Source organism: Bombina bombina, chromosome 5 (assembly GCF_027579735.1).
Source record: "Bombina bombina isolate aBomBom1 chromosome 5, aBomBom1.pri, whole genome shotgun sequence".
Classification (NCBI taxonomy): Eukaryota; Metazoa; Chordata; class Amphibia; order Anura; family Bombinatoridae; genus Bombina; species Bombina bombina.
Window position 1 is genome coordinate 1,143,901,409 of NC_069503.1, and position 16,605 is coordinate 1,143,918,013.

Consider the following 16,605-nt stretch of genomic DNA (forward strand, 5'->3'; position numbering starts at 1 on the left):
CATGAGCACCCATATAACATTGTCACAAACCTCATGGGATGTATTATATCCTGCCTAATGCACATCTTATTAACTGAGCACCCATATAACATTGTCACAAACCTCATGGGATGTATTATATCCTGCCTAATGCTTATCTTATTAACTGAGCACCCATATAACATTGTCACAAACCTCATGGGATGTATTATATCCTGCCTAATGCTTATCTTATTAACTGAGCACCCATGTAACATTGTCACAAACCTCATGGGATGTATTATATCCTGCCTAATGCATATCTTATTAACTGAGCACCCATGTAACATTGTCACAAACCTCATGGGATGTATTATATCCTGCCTAATGCATATCTTATTAACTGAGCACCCATGTAACATTGTCACAAACCTCATGGGATGTATTATATCCTGCCTAATGCTTATCTTATTAACTGAGCACCCATGTAACATTGTCACAAACCTCATGGGATGTATTATATCCTGCCTAATGCTTATCTTATTAACTGAGCACCCATATAACATTGTCACAAACCTCATGGGATGTATTATATCCTGCCTAATGCTTATCTTATTAACTGAGCACCCATGTAACATTGTCACAAACCTCATGGGATGTATTATATCCTGCCTAATGCTTATCTTATTAACTGAGCACCCATGTAACATTGTCACAAACCTCATGGGATGTATTATATCCTGCCTAATGCACATCTTATTAACTGAGCACCCATATAACATTGTCACAAACCTCATGGGATGTATTATATCCTGCCTAATGCTTATCTTATTAACTGAGCACCCATATAACATTGTCACAAACATTGTTACTGTAAAGTGCGCAAGACATGTGAGCCTATGTTAGTATGCTGTAAGGGAAAGAAGCTGGGATTTAACAAAGGAGATGAAGAGAAAGAAAGTAGTATTGATAATAGAAGTGAATCATGAAAGTGTAATTTTTACTTCTATGTCCCTTAACCCCTTAAGCACACAGGTTTTCCCCAGTTTCTGTGCTTAAAGGGATAGGAAGGTCAGTTAAACTTGCAAGAATCAGAGCATGGAATCTTAAGACACTTAAATTCACTTCTATTTTCAAATGTGCTTTGTTCTCTTGGTATCCCTTATTGAAAAAGAATACGCATATATCCTACACTAGTGGGCGCTAGCTGCTGATTGGTTCCTGCACACATTTATCTCTTGTGATTGGCTAACGATGTGTTCAGCTAATTGCCAGTAATGCAATTCTGTTCCTTCTGCAAAGGATAACAAGATAATAAAGTCAATTTGTAAATTGGAAAGTAGTTTTAAAATTGTATGTTCTGTCCAAATCATGAAGAAGTCTTGAGGTTTCCTGTCCCTTTTTAAATGACGCAGATGATTTTGGCATTTTGCTCTATATTGTTTCACCATAATTATCCTCTCTCTTGTTAAATGAACATATACATATTATATACCGGTTTTTAACTGGCAAAAGGGACTTTCTTGTGATACCATATATGGCAGAGCTTGGTTATCCCAGGCGCCTTCAAAATTGTGTTTGGCGCATTAATTTTATTCCCCTTGTCTATCCCAATTGTCCCTTTTCCCACCACCACACTGCCCTCGGTCCTCTTCCAGACGCCTGATTCATTTACTTCCCATTGCTGCTTTTGGTGCCCATTTCAATCTAATTAGTGCAGGGGGTGCTACTACGCATGTGCACATTTCTGTAGGCGTTCAATTTAATTCAATTAGAAGGCGCTGGAGGGTTACTGCGCATGTTATTTATTTAGAGGTAAGAATGCAGAACTGTAAGACGCAAGCAAGAAGGCTGCTGTTGCTGAACTGGAATACACAGAGAAGAGGAGCGAGCGTGGGACATTGAGTCAGCGTGAGCAAACGATTCCCAGTGCAGCCCCTGCAGCCATCACAGACTCGACTTCCCCAGGTAATGTTATGAAACAGTTGTGAGCATCTCCGACAGACAGTCCCAAGGTGTCATTCATACACTGTGTACAGCATTGCTACATTGGCACAGGCAATGTAAAATTGCTCTAATTTATTCTAACACACTGTTAACAGGGCTGAACAAACCCCATGGGCATATGGAAGCTGAGATATCTTCACAGCAATGCCCACTGTGCACAAATCTCAGAGCTGCCATCCTAGTTCCAATACCTGACCTTAGACCATTCTTGGGCACGGATATCATGAGCAGTAAGATGTTGGTATAAGTCCTGTTTTTGCACACTTTGCATTGCAGTTTCTTAATTTGCCTTTTTTCCTCAAAATTTTCCTGTGTATTTCCGCTACCAAATGGAGTGTAACATGCTACACAGTGATTGCTGCATCACTACAGGAGCTCGTGTATATCTGCCAATGCATTCCAGCATTTCTTGGGCAGTGAGGAAAAAAAAGGAAAATAGGGAAAATCAAATAATGAAATGTACATTGCAAAATTTGTTTAAAACAAAACAAAACACCATTGCATGTTTAAAAACTTTGCAATGTACTTTATTTGATTTTCCCTATTTTTCCTCCAAATGTTCAGTTTTCTTTCACTACCCCAAAAATGCTGGAATGCATTGGCACGTGAGCTCCTGCAGTTATGCAGCAATCACTGTGTAGAATGCTACATGCCATAATTTCTAGGGCAGTAAAAAAAAAAAAGCAGGAAAAATTGGAGGAACATAATATTAATCAAATATTAAAATCGCAATGCAAAGTTTGTTGTCATGTAATGTAGGCACACCCACTGACATGTCCCCGTGATTGCTCAGCCGGGGTAACCTCTATAGTACTATTTCTGCACTGCTACTGGATAGCCTCACATGCACAGATATATGCTGATCTCGGGGTGTATGTCATGCAATGTAGGCACACAGTTGCAAGAATCTAAGAAGGACCCCCCCCCCTATTCCCCCCTAAAAAAGAGTGAATTTGATACATATCTTTTTTTTTTTATTTATTACCTTTAACACAAAAAAAATGTGAATCAGATTACATGTCTGCAAAAGGAGGTACCCTGTTCCCACAGTCTGTGAGATGGTCTGACCCCCTATTACTGTATATATTGACACTGTTTAACCCACCAGTACTATATATAGTGATTTAGTGACACCGTCTGTAATCTGCCGGTGAGATGGCTGGCCTGACCCTATTCGCCCCCGTACCCCAGTAGTCCGTGACATGGTCCAGCCCCCCCGTACTGTATATAGTGGTACTGAATAGCGACACTGTTTACCCCCCGCCCCCCATGCTGTAGTAACAAGGTCTGTAATTTTCTGGTTCCACAAACATACACACAGTCACATACATACATACATGCACATAAACACCAATGGGTAAAACAGAAACACTAACCCCTGTAGTCAGAGACACTAGTGAGGCATCATGTCACATTCACATAATATCAGTGCAGGCAGTGGCAGGTCAACATTTTTTATTGGAAAATAATTTCTCCAACATTGGTGTGTCCGGTCCACTGCATCATCCTTACTTGTGGGATATCTCTTCCCCAACAGGAAATGGCAAAGAGTCCCAGCAAAGCTGGCCATATAGTCCCTCCTAGGCTCCGCCCACCCCAGTCATTCTCTTTGCCGTTGCACAGGCAACATCTCCACGGAGATGGTTAAGAGTTTTTTGGTGTTTAAATGTAGTTTTTATTCTTCTATCAAGTGTTTGTTATTTTAAAATAGTGCTGGTATGTACTATTTACTCTGAAACAGAAAAGGATGAAGATTTCTGTTTGTGAGAGGAAGATGATTTTAGCAGACAGTAACTAAAATCGATTGCTGTTTCCACATAGGACTGTTGAGATGAAGTAACTTCAGTTGGGGGAAACAGTTAGCAGACTTTTCTGCTTAAGGTATGACTAGCCATATTTCTAACAAGACCATGTAATGCTGGAAGGCTGTCATTTCCCCTCATGGGGACCGGTAAGCCATTTTCTTAGTCAAGCAAACAGAATAAAGGGCTTAATATGGGCTATAAAACTGGTAGACATTTTTTTGGGCTAAATCGATTGCTTTATTTGGGCATTTTATTTATATTTATGCTGACAATTCACATTTATAAACTTGGGGAACGTTTATTAAACGGCAGGCACTATGTTAGACACCTTTTCCAGTCAGGGGGCCTTCCTAGTTGTAGGCTGAGCCTCATTTTCGCGCCATTACTGCGCAGTTGTTTTTTGAGAGCAGGGCATGCAGATGCATGTGTGAGGATCTGAAAGTTGCTGGAAAAGTTTCTAGAAGGCGTCAATTGGTATCGTATTCCCCTCTGGGCTTGGTTAGGTCTCAGCAAAGGCTATAGCTGGGACTGTATAGGGGTTAAATTTGTAAACGGCTCCGGTTCCGTTATTTTAAGGGTTAAAGCTCTGAAATGTGGTGTGCAATACTCTTAATGCTTTAAGACACTGTGGTGAAATTTTGGTAATTTTTGAACAATTCCTTCATACTTTCTCACATATTCAGTAATAAAGTGTTTTCTGTTTAAAATTTAAAGAGACAGTAACGGTTTTGTTTTAAAACGTTTTTTGTGCTTTATTGACAAGTTTAAGCCTGTTTAACATGTCTGTGCCTTCGGATAAGCTATGTTCTATATGTATGAAAGCCAATGTGTCTCCCCATTTAAATTTGTGTGATAATTGTGCCATAGCGTCCAAACAAAGTAAGGACAGTACTGCCACAGATAATGAAATTGCCCAAGATGATTCCTCAGATGAGGGGAGTAAACATGATACTACATCATCTCCTACTGTGTCTACACCAGTTTTGCCCACACAGGAGGCCCCTAGTAATCTAGCGCGCCAATGCTTATTACCATGCAACAATTAACAGCTGTAATGGATAACTCCATAGCAAATATTTTATCCAAAATGCCTACTTATCAGAGAAAGCGCGATTGCTCTGTTTTAAACACTGAAGAGCAGGAGGGCGCTGATGATAATTGTTCTGTCATACCCTCATACCAATCTGAAGGGGCCATGAGGGAGGTTTTGTCAGATGGGGAAATTTCAGATTCAGGAAAAATTTCTCAACAAGCTGAACCTGATGTTGTGACATTTAAATTTAAATTAGAACATCTCCGCGCACTGCTTAAGGAGGTGTTATCTACTCTGGATGATTGTGACAACTTGGTCATTCCAGAGAAATTATGCAAGATGGACAAGTTCCTAGAGGTTCCGGTGCACCCCGACGCTTTTCCTATACCCAAGCGGGTGGCGGACATAGTGAATAAGGAGTGAGAAAAGCCCGGCATACCTTTTGTTCCCCCCCCTATATTTAAGAAATTATTTCCTATGGTCGACCCCAGAAAGGACTTATGGCAGACAGTCCCTAAGGTCGAGGGGGCAGTTTCTTCTCTAAACAAACGCACTACTATTCCTATCGAGGATAGTTGTGCTTTCAAAGATCCTATGGATAAAAAAATTGGAGGGTTTACTCAAAAAGATTTTTGTACAGCAAGGTTACCTTCTACAACCCATTTTGTGCATTGTTCCTGTCACTACAGCAGCGTGGTTCTGGTTCGAGGAACTAGAAAACTTGCTTAGTAGAGAGAGTCCATATGAGGAGGTTATGGACAGAGTTCACGCACTTAAGTTGGCTAACTCTTTTATTTTAGATGCCGCTTTGCAATTAGCTAGATTAGCGGCGAAAAATTCAGGGTTTGCTATCGTGGCGCGCAGAGCGCTTTGGCTAAAGTCTTGGTCAGCGGATGTGTCATCCAAGACAAAATTGCTTAACATCCCTTTCAAAGGTAAAACTCTATTTGGACCAGAATTGAAAGAGATTATTTCAGACATCACTGGGGGAAAGGGCCACGCCCTTCCACAAGATAGGCCTTTCAAGGCCAAGAATAAGTCTAATTTTCGTTCCTTTCGCAATTTCAGGAACGGACCGGCCTCTAATTCTGCATCCTCTAAGCAAGAGGGTAATGCCTCACAACCCAAACCAGCCTGGAAACCGATGCAAGGCTGGAACAAGGGTAAGCAGGCCAAGAAGCCTGCCGCTGCTAACAAAACAGCATGAAGGAGTAGCCCCCGATCCGGGACCGGATCTAGTGGGGGGCAGACTCTCTCTCTTTGTTCAGGCTTGGGCAAGAGATGTTCAGGATCCCTGGGTGCTAGAAATAGTTTCTCAGGGTTATCTCCTGGAATTCAGGGAACTACCCCCAAGGGGAAGGTTCCACATGTCTCACTTATCCTCAAACCAAATAAAGAGACAGGCGTTCTTACATTGTGTAGAAGACCTGTTAAAGATGGGAGTGATACACCCAGTTCCAATAAAGGAACAAGGAATGGGATTTTATTCCAATCTGTTTGTAGTTCCCAAAAAAGAGGGAACTTTCAGACCAATTTTGGATTTGAAGATCCTAAACAAATTTCTCAGGATACCATCGTTCAAGATGGAAACCATTCGAATGATTCTACCCACTATCCAGGAAAGTCAATTTATGACTACCGTGGATCTAAAGGATGCGTACCTACATATTCCTATCCACAAAGAACATCATCAGTTCCTAAGGTTCGCCTTTCTGGACAAGCATTACCAGTTTGTGGCCCTCCCATTCGGGTTAGCCACTGCTCCAAGGATTTTCTAGCGGTTCTAAGACCGAGGGGCATTGCAGTAGTACCTTACTTGGACGACATTCTAATACAAGCGTCTTCCCTGTCAAAAGCAAAGGCTCATACAGACATCGTTCTGGCCTTTCTCAGATCACACGGATGGAAGGTGAACATAGAAAAAAGTTCTCTGTCTCCGTCGACAAGAGTTCCCTTCTTGGGAACAATAATAGATTCCTTAGAAATGAGGATTTTTCTGACAGAGGTCAGAAAGTCAAAACTTCTAAGCACTTGTCAAGTTCTTCATTCTGTTCCTCGTCCTTCCATAGCGCAGTGCATGGAAGTAGTAGGGTTGATGGTTGCAGCAATGGACATAGTTCCTTTTGCACGAATTCATCTAAGACCATTACAACTGTGCATGCTCAAACAGTGGAATGGGGACTATACAGACTTGTCTCCAATGATTCAAGTAGATCAGAAGACCAGAGATTCACTCCGTTGGTGGCTGACCCTGGACAATCTATCCCAGGGAATGAGCTTCCGCAGACCAGAGTGGGTCATTGTCACGACCGACGCCAGTCTAGTGGGCTGGGGCGCGGTCTGGGAATCCCTGAAAGCTCAGGGTCTATGGTCTCGGGAAGAGTCTCTTCTCCCGATAAACATTCTGGAACTGAGAGCGATATTCAATGCTCTCAGGACTTGGCCTCAACTAGCAAAGGCCAGATTCATAAGATTCCAATCAGACAACATGACGACCGTTGCGTATATCAATCATCAGGGGGGAACAAGGAGTTCCCTGGCGATGAAAGAAGTGACCAAAATAATTCAATGGGCAGAGGATCACTCCTGCCACCTTTCTACGATCCACATCCCAGGTGTGGAAAACTGGGAGGCGGATTATCTGAGTCGTCAGACATTCCATCCGGGGGAGTGGGAACTCCACCCGGAGATCTTTGCCCAAATAACTCAATTATGGGGCATTCCAGACATGGATCTGATGGCGTCTCATCAGAACTTCAAGGTTCCTTGCTACGGGTCCAGATCCAGGGATCCCAAGGTGACTCTAGTAGATGCACTAGTAGCCCCTTGGACCTTCAACCTAGCTTATGTATTTCCACCGTTTCCTCTCATTCCCAGGCTGGTAGCCAGGATCAATCAGGAGAGGGCCTCGGTGATCTTGATAGCTCCTGCGTGGCCACGCAGGACTTGGTATGCAGACCTGGTGAATATGTCATCGGTTCCACCATGGAAGCTACCTTTGAGACAGGACCTTCTTGTTCAGGGTCCATTCGAACATCCAAATCTGGTTTCCCTCCAGCTGACGGCTTGGAGATTGAACGCTTGATTCTATCGAAGCGTGGGTTTTCAGATTCCGTGATATATACTCTGGTTCAGGCCAGAAAACCGGTAACTAGAAAGATTTACCATAAGATATGGAAAAGATATATCTGTTGGTGTGAATCCAAAGGATTCCCATGGAATAAGATAAAAATTCCTAGGATTCTCTCCTTTCTACAAGAAGGTTTGGAGAAAGGATTATCTGCAAGTTCTCTAAAGGGACAGATCTCTGCTTTATCTGTCTTACTACACAAAAGACTGGCAGCTGTGCCAGATGTTCAAGCATTTGTTCAGGCTCTGGTTAGGATCAAGCCTGTTTACAGACCTTTGACTCCTCCCTGGAGTCTAAATCTAGTTCTTTCAGTTCTTCAAGGGGTTCCGTTTGAACCTTTACATTCCATAGATATTAAGTTACTATCTTGGAAAGTTTTGTTTTTGGTTGCTATTTCTTCTGCTAGAAGAGTTTCTGAGTTATCTGCTCTGCAGTGTTCTCCACCCTATCTGGTGTTCCATGCAGATAAGGTGGTTTTGTGTACTAAGCCTGGTTTTCTTCCAAAGGTTGTTTCTAACAAAAATATTAACCAGGAGATAGTTGTACCTTCTTTGTGTCCGAATCCAGTTTCAAAGAAGGAACGTTTGTTACACAATTTGGACGTAGTCCGTGCTCTAAAATTCTATTTAGAGGCTACAAAAGATTTCAGACAAACATCTTCTTTGTTTGTTGTTTATTCTGGTAAAAGGAGAGGTCAAAAAGCGACTTCTACCTCTTGGCTTAAAAGCATCATCCGATTGGCTTATGAGACTGCCGGACGGCAGCCTCCTGAAAGAATCACAGCTCACACCACTAGGGCTGTGGCTTTCACATGGGCCTTCAAGAACGAGGCTTCTGTTGACCAGATATGTAAGGCAGCGACTTGGTCTTCACTGCACACTTTTGCCAAATTTTACAAATTTGTTACTTTTGCTTCTTCGGAGGCTATTTTTGGGAGAAAGGTTTTGCAAGCCGTGGTGCCTTCCGTTTAGGTAACCTGATTTGCTCCCTCCCTTCATCCGTGTCCTAAAGCTTTGGTATTGGTTCCCACAAGTAAGGATGACGCCGTGGACCGGACACACCAATGTTGGAGAAAACAGAATTTATGCTTACCTGATAAATTACTTTCTCCAACGGTGTGTCCGGTCCACGGCCCGCCCTGGTTTTTTAATCAGGTCTGATGAATTATTTTCTCTAACTACAGTCACCACGGTACCATATGGTTTCTCCTATATTTTTCCTCCTGTCCGTCGGTCGAATGACTGGGGTGGGCGGAGCCTAGGAGGGACTATATGGCCAGCTTTGCTGGGACTCTTTGCCATTTCCTGTTGGGGAAGAGATATCCCACAAGTAAGGATGACGCCGTGGACCGGACACACCGTTGGAGAAAGTAATTTATGAGGTAAGCATAAATTCTGTTTTTTTGTATTTTTTTTTTTAAACTGGGGCCCAGTCGCAGTTGCGACCTCTGCACCCCGTGTAGTTCTGTCCCTGCCCATAGATTAATTAAAAAAATTTAATAGAAACATACTTGCAATATACATTTATTGGTTAAAATGATTCTAGTTAAATTTATCACTGTTTTAGTGTTAAAGGGACAGTCAACCATAGAATTGTTATTGTTTTAAAAGATAGATAATCCCTTTATTACTCATTCCCCAGTTTTGCATAACCAGCACAGTAATATTAATATACTTTTTACCTTTGTGATTACCTTGTATCTAGGAACCTTCTTCCAGCCCCCTGATCACATGACTGTGACTGTTTACTATCTATTGTCTTAAATTTAGCATTGTATTGTGCTAGATCTTAAATAACTTTCTGTGCCTGAACACAGTGTTATCTATATGGCCCACATGTACTTTCTGTCTCTTTGTGTTGAAAAGAGATTTAAAAAGCATGTGATAAGAGGCAGCCCTCAAAGGCTTAGAAATTAGCATATGAGCCTACCTATGTTTAGTTTAAGAATACCAAGAGAAAAAAGCAAATTTGATGATAAAAGTAAATTGGAAAGTCAATTAAAATTAAAAGTCCTATCTGAATAATGAAAGTTTAATTTATACTTGACTGTCCCTTTAATATTTTTCTCTGCTCGTGCATGTGTAGTATAGCTAGTTGTTCTCAGTGCACAAGCATTTTAAGTAAGGAAGCTGCTCAGAGAACCAGTTAGGTTTTGTATCATGTCAGTAATTAACAAATTGAGTCATTACCAGATGGTAAAAGCACCCTAGGCTCTCTAGCCAAGTGTTGTGTTTAAAATGCTGGTGCACGGTGCATACTTAAATATACTTTTGAAACAGCTATAGCTTTTATTGGAAGCATTTTTGCTAATACATGTAAATTACAAAAATGTTTCTATTCAAAACTGAATAATGTCTGGAATGTCCCTTTAAGCCCAATACCTGTTGTGACTCTTTAAATATTTACATTTTATGGAAAGGAACCAAGTTTCAACAAATTATGACATTTTAATTTTGACTTATATTTCCATTTAATTGACCTCTCTTAAGATGACATAAAGGGTTAAAGATGACATAAAGGGTTAACGTCTTAGCCATATAATCTAGTAACCCCCGAAGTACTACATAGTATTAACGTATTCAGGCGCGCATGTGAACAAATTTTGAGGTTTAAGTCCTGGGGTTTAAAAGGCAAACCTAAGCCCATAGTACTCAATTTTTTCCCCCGACCACTTCTTGCAGCAAATCGTTATCTCACATTCACCATCTGCTAAATAATCAAATACATTTTGTTTTCTATTGTACTTTCCTACATTTCACTTCTATACTCTTCAAGCTCTCTGCTTTACCTGAAATTCCTTCAAATGGAGGTGTATTTCTCTCTAACAGGAAATGCTCTGCTCCATGTTAAAACCATGGAACAGTTTGTATATTTAGTGTATCTTTGTAAACCACATATTTTTTAATTTGATCAGATTTGTTATAAATATGTGAAAGTGCTGCCTTTAAAGGGAAAATAAACCCATAGGATTTTTAATCATGATTCAGGTAGATAATAATTTTTTAAACAACATTCCAATTCAGAGGCATAAATAGAAACCACAGGGCCCAGGTGCAAGAATCTAAGAAGGCCCCCCCCCCAAAAAAGGGTGAATTTGATACTTATCTTTTTTAAAAAAACATTTAACACAGAAAAAAAAATGTGAACCTGATTACATGTCTGCAAAAGGAGGTACCCTGTGCCCACAGTCTGTGAGATGGTCTGACCCCTTATTACTGTATATAGTGACAATGTTTAAACCACCATTACTGTATATAGTGAGTCAGTGACACAGTCTGTAATCTGCCTGTGAGATGGCTGGCCTGACCCTACCCGCTCTAGTACTTTATAAAGTGACCACAGTAGTCTGTGACATGGTCCAGCCCCCCCACCCGTACTGTATATAGTGGTACTGTATAGACTGACACTGTTTACCCCCGCCCCCCTATGCTGTATTAACAAGGTCTGTAATTTGCTTGTTCCACAAACATACACAATGCACACACAGTCACATACATACATACACACACACACACACACACACATAAACACCAATGGGTAAAACAGAAACACTAACCCGTGTAGTCAGAGACACTAGTAAAGCATCATGTCACACTCACATGATATCAGTGCAGGCAGTGGGAGGTCAACGTTTTTTTATTTAATTTTTTTTTTTTTTTAAAGCTGGGCCCCCACCCTCAGGGGCCATGTCGCAGTTGCGACCTCTGCACCCCCTGTAGTTCCGCCCACCCGGGCGCGCTCACCCGGGGTAACCTCTATAGTGTTATTTCTGTGCTGTCTCAGCCCAGGAAGCAGCAAAGTACAGGACTTAAGATCTTAATGATGGACGACATACTCTGTACTTTGTCTGTTTTTTTAACAAAACAAGGATAGGAGTTCAGCACATCCAGCAGAGCCGTGCAAGTTGCCAGGGAGGAGACATGTCCCATACAATCAATACAGTCGAGCATAATGGCAACAGCACCAGCAATGGTTAATCTTCAAACCTTTATTTAGAACAAGAGAAACAGAACACCGCTTTTTAAGGGGTTCACATTCATAGCCCAGTGTGCTTTATGTTTGCATGTTTTGTACTCCGTAATAAACCAGCGCACATAATATTGTGCTGAAAAAAGCTTTGTTTTTAAATAAGTACCTAATAGAGCATAGCACCAGTATGTTATTTAATACACTTTACTTTATAAAGCTGATTTAGCCTTTATTTTACTCCCACCATGTTTCTAGTAAAGGATAAGTAGTTACTGTAAACACACTGTCATGCATGAGCTTCATTTTCAGTATAGAGGTTAAAAAAAAATCCTAAAGGACATCATATTGCCCATGAGTTGCAAAGTCTACCTGTATGGTACAGCCTAGCTACACTTGACCCTTGTGCTGTTTAATTAAAAGTCCTTAGAAATGAATTTATTTTCAGAGCACTCACAATGTAGTATGAGAGGACGACCGCACTGGAGCATCCGGTGTCACATAACATAGTAACATAATAGATGAGGTTAAAAGAAGACAAAACTCCAAACTGAAGGTCGTCCCTGATTTACAAAGAATAAGTTGCCAATTGAACTTACATAAATGCCATTAACCAGTGACCATTTAACACAAGCAATCATATCCTGAACTCTGTTTTTCTTTCCAATGACATGGAGAGTCCACAATACCATTCATTACTGTTGGGAATTCAGCTCCTGGCCACCAGGAGGAGGCAAAGACACCCCAGCAAAGCTTAAGTATCAAATTTAAGTTGATAGGAAAATTTAATTTGTTTTTAATTAATTTATTTTATGAACCCAAAGTGATACAGTGAGTGTTACAACCCTTGTAAGGGAATAGTATGCAGACCCTTACCTCCAATTATTTAAATCATTGAAAGTGAGAGAAGAAGTAGAGACTCAATAAGTAACTACACAAAGACTTCAGCATACTCTTTATTAATGCACAACATTTGTGATAAGTTCAGTGCCTATCCTCTTTGGCCAACAAGTAGTGAAAAATAAACCATTTAATAGATCAAAACCAACAAAAGAACTATGGTTAATATAAAATACATTCAGAGAGGAGCAGCTCCATCTAATGCAATTAGTAATGAGAAGAATAAAGTAGACAGCGCTGCGGAATCTGTTGGCGCTTTATAAATAAAGAATAATAATTATAATAGCACATCTATCAGAGGATACCACTATAATACAATAGTTATGGGCATTATGAGCAAAATGTATAGGATCTATGTGCACCCCCAGATATATTAAGACGCCACTAGTACAGGGCTGAATTTTACAAAATAGTGCCAAAAAATTAAATTCAGAAGCACTTAGAGACATAGCATAGTTTACGGACATATGAAGTGGGTGTTTAGTCCAATGTTAACCGCACAGGAGACTCAGCGTGGTGAGCCTGTATAATCCATTCATGGGAAGGTGCGTGTAATAGTTACCACCTTAAGTCCTCCATAGAGAATATGCTTCCTTGGAAAAGTTCCTCCCAAATTGGTGTCCAGGATGTCTCAGGGAAAACGTTCATTGGAGAAACTACTTCCAGCTTATTTAAAGCCCATAACAGAGATTGATTTGTTCCCCAACCTTGTTCATCATCCAATTAAATAATCTCCAGGACGCTCCCTATTCCAGGATTGGTGAAAATATTAAGCAACAAAGACTTTTATATCGCAACAATAATTCTATTAAACATAAATAGTGAAAAGCGTGAATACAATCCCTGCCACTTTCCATAACCCCCCAGTCATTCTTTGCCTTCCTGACAAAAGGAGGAGTGAGAAGATAGTTAAATATTTTCTTCAGAGCACTAAGTCCTTTAATGGGTAGTTTTCCTTTCAAGACAGGGCTGGAGTAATGCTGTGTCCATGTAATCCTCTTGAGTAAGAGTTTTGGTAGCTGTTAGCTGCTGGAGTTCGCAGAGTAGTCTCTGTTGTCTCTCCAGCAATCTATGCTAACATTCCACCTGGCAACCAGGGATGAGGCTGAAGTTGGCTTCTTATTCGGCCAGCTTCTTATTCGCTGAAGTTGGCTTCTTTTTCAGCCAACTTCGTATTCGGCAACTGGTTACTTTCAGCCAAATAAAACTGTATAAACAAAATATCTACAATTATTTTTAATTTCAATAAAATACACATTCCCAAAACCTAAACAAACATATTTTATACTAATACATGTTATATTGCAACGGACAGCTGGTGAACATGGCACAATTTTTGTTATTTTTTGAATACGTAACTTGTATATTGAAAGGGATGAAATCCTTTGGGCCACTGATTTCTCTCTGGATATATACAGGGTGTGAGCCTCTTTATACAATCCTTGTGTTTTAAGCTTGGCCCAACGGTTTGTATAGTAAAAACACTGCTGCCAACCTTGCCACCTCATATATTTTACCTTTTCTGAATAAGTAACTGGTATTTTGAAAGGGTTAAAATACTTTGGGCCACTAATTTTTGTGTGGATATATAAAGGGTATGAACCCCTTCATAGGATAGACATGTTCTCAGCCTGCCCCAACACTTACTATGGCAAACAAACAGGTGCCAACCTTGCCGCTATGTACATTTTGCCATTGCTGAATAAGTAACTGGTATTTTTAAAGGGTTTAATTCCTTTGGGCCACTAATTTATGTGTGGATATATACAGGGCGTGAGCCCCTTCACAGGATAGTCATGTTCTCAGCCTGGCCCAACACAGGGGTTTCCCTCATTACTCTGTGACTTTTGACTTTCAAGTATCATGTCAGACCGTAATTGTGATATGGGTTCTTTCTGAACTAATTGCCCTGTTTGGTGGTGCTGTGGGCGAGACGCTGGGGACATTGAATTTCAGAGTTTTGGTATTGTACTCCGGTGTAGGCAGTGTGTTTTACTGGGGTTCCGTTTAGGAATATCTTGACCAGCATTTGGTTTTTCACTTGGTTCAGCAGGGGTTCAGACATGGTTTTTTTTGCGGCCCACGAAGGGTGGGGCTTAACGTTCGCACGCTTGAGAAGCTGCGCAGTTGTTTCTTCTGAGGGATCCCAGCATCCGATAGGCAATAAGCTTGAAGACTCTGGTGCTTGCTAAGACTGCATGGTTGAATGTTAAAGCAGGCGGTCTTAGGCATTCTGCAGAACGGGTAGACGTGGTCGGTGTACCGTGGGGGCAGGTAGGCGCCTCAGCAGAGCTGTTGAGGCGAAGAGGTGCACTGTTTTTTGTCATTTGTTATTCCAAGTAGATTGAATTAACTGTCAGAGTGTTGGTGCTGTAAAATTGTGTGATTTTAAAGACACAGTTACGCTCTGTTTCGGGACTAACTGTTAGAGTGTTTGTGCAGTAAAATTGTGTAATTTTATATTTTAAAGGCACAGTTACGCTCTGTTTTTAGGAGATATTGACAACAGTCATATTAGGCTGTTCTCATATTTTTTATGTCTAAGTACAACAGGTGACATATTTAAAGGAACCACAACCAAAATTTGCCTCTGCTTTATTTGTTATCATGGAAGATCTTCAGAACGTTACATGTTCCATGTGTTTGAATGCCAATGTAGAACCTCCTGTTATTTTTTGTCACTCATGCACTGAGAGGGCATTACAGTTTAGAGAGCAAATTTTCTTTGATAAAAATGTGACAAAAGCAGATGTTTCTCAGGGTTCTACTGATGAGATACAGAGTATGCTGCAACTTTCTCCCCACCGTCACAGCCCTTAACGCCCCGCTCAAGCGGAGCCAAGTACCTCTGCAGCTTCTGCTGCAATCACACTAAAGGACATAGCTGCAGCTATGTCATCTACACTTTCAGATGCGTTATCTGCCTTTCCCGTATTTCAAGGCAAACACAGAAGAAAGGAAACCCACGTGGTCAATACAGCTTCTGATGCTTTGATGGCGATCTCAGATGTACCCTCCCTGGGCTCTGAATTGGAGGGTATGGAGGTCCTATCCGAAGGTGAACTTTCTGACTCAGGAAGTGTCTTGCCACTGACAGATTCAGAAGTGGTTTCCTTTAGGTTTAAACTTGAACACCTCCGCCTGTTATTGAGGGAGGTTTTGGTGACTCTGGACGACTGTGATTCAATTGTGGTTCCTCCAGAGAAATTGAGTAAGTTGGACAGATATCTAGAAGTCCCTTCTTATTCTGATGTTTTTCCAGTTCCTAAGAGAACTTCGGAGATTATTGCTAAGGAATGGGAGAGACCAGGTATTCCATTCTCCCGTTTTCAAGAAGATGTACCATATAGCTGACGCTATTAGGGACTCTTCGCAGACGGTCCCTAAGGTGGAAGGAGCTATTTCCACCTTGGCTAAACAAACTACTATTCCTATCGAGGATAGTTGTGCTTTCAAAGACCCTATGGATAAGAAATTGGAGAGTCCTCCTTAAGAAGATCTATGTTCATCAGGGGTTGCTATTGCAACCGGTGGCCTTCATTGTTACGATTACAAGTGCGGCTGCTTATTGGTTTGATGCTCTGGAAGAATCTCTTAAAACTGAGACTTCTTTGGAAGAGATACAGGATAGGATTAAAGCTCTTAAATTAGCTAATTAATTTATTACGGATGCTTCTCTGCAGATTACCAAATTGGCGGCTAAGAGTTCGGGTTTTTCCGTCTTAGCACGCAGAGCCTTATGGTTGAAATCTTGGTCTGCGGATGTGTAATCCAAGTCTAAGCTTTTATTCCTTACAAGGGGAAGA

The 16,605-nt window shown here is 41.0% G+C and overlaps 1 protein-coding gene across 1 annotated transcript in view; it reads left to right on the forward strand.

The window, feature by feature from the left end:
- The window catches only part of GPAA1 (glycosylphosphatidylinositol anchor attachment 1), a 68,773-nt gene extending 52,979 nt beyond the window's left edge, over window positions 1-15,794 (forward strand). The window contains exon 12 of the mRNA XM_053715973.1: window positions 15,711-15,794. Coding sequence (XP_053571948.1) covers window positions 15,711-15,794 — 84 coding nt within the window. The remainder of the gene's footprint in view (window positions 1-15,710) is intronic.
- Window positions 15,795-16,605: the final 811 nt, after the last annotated feature.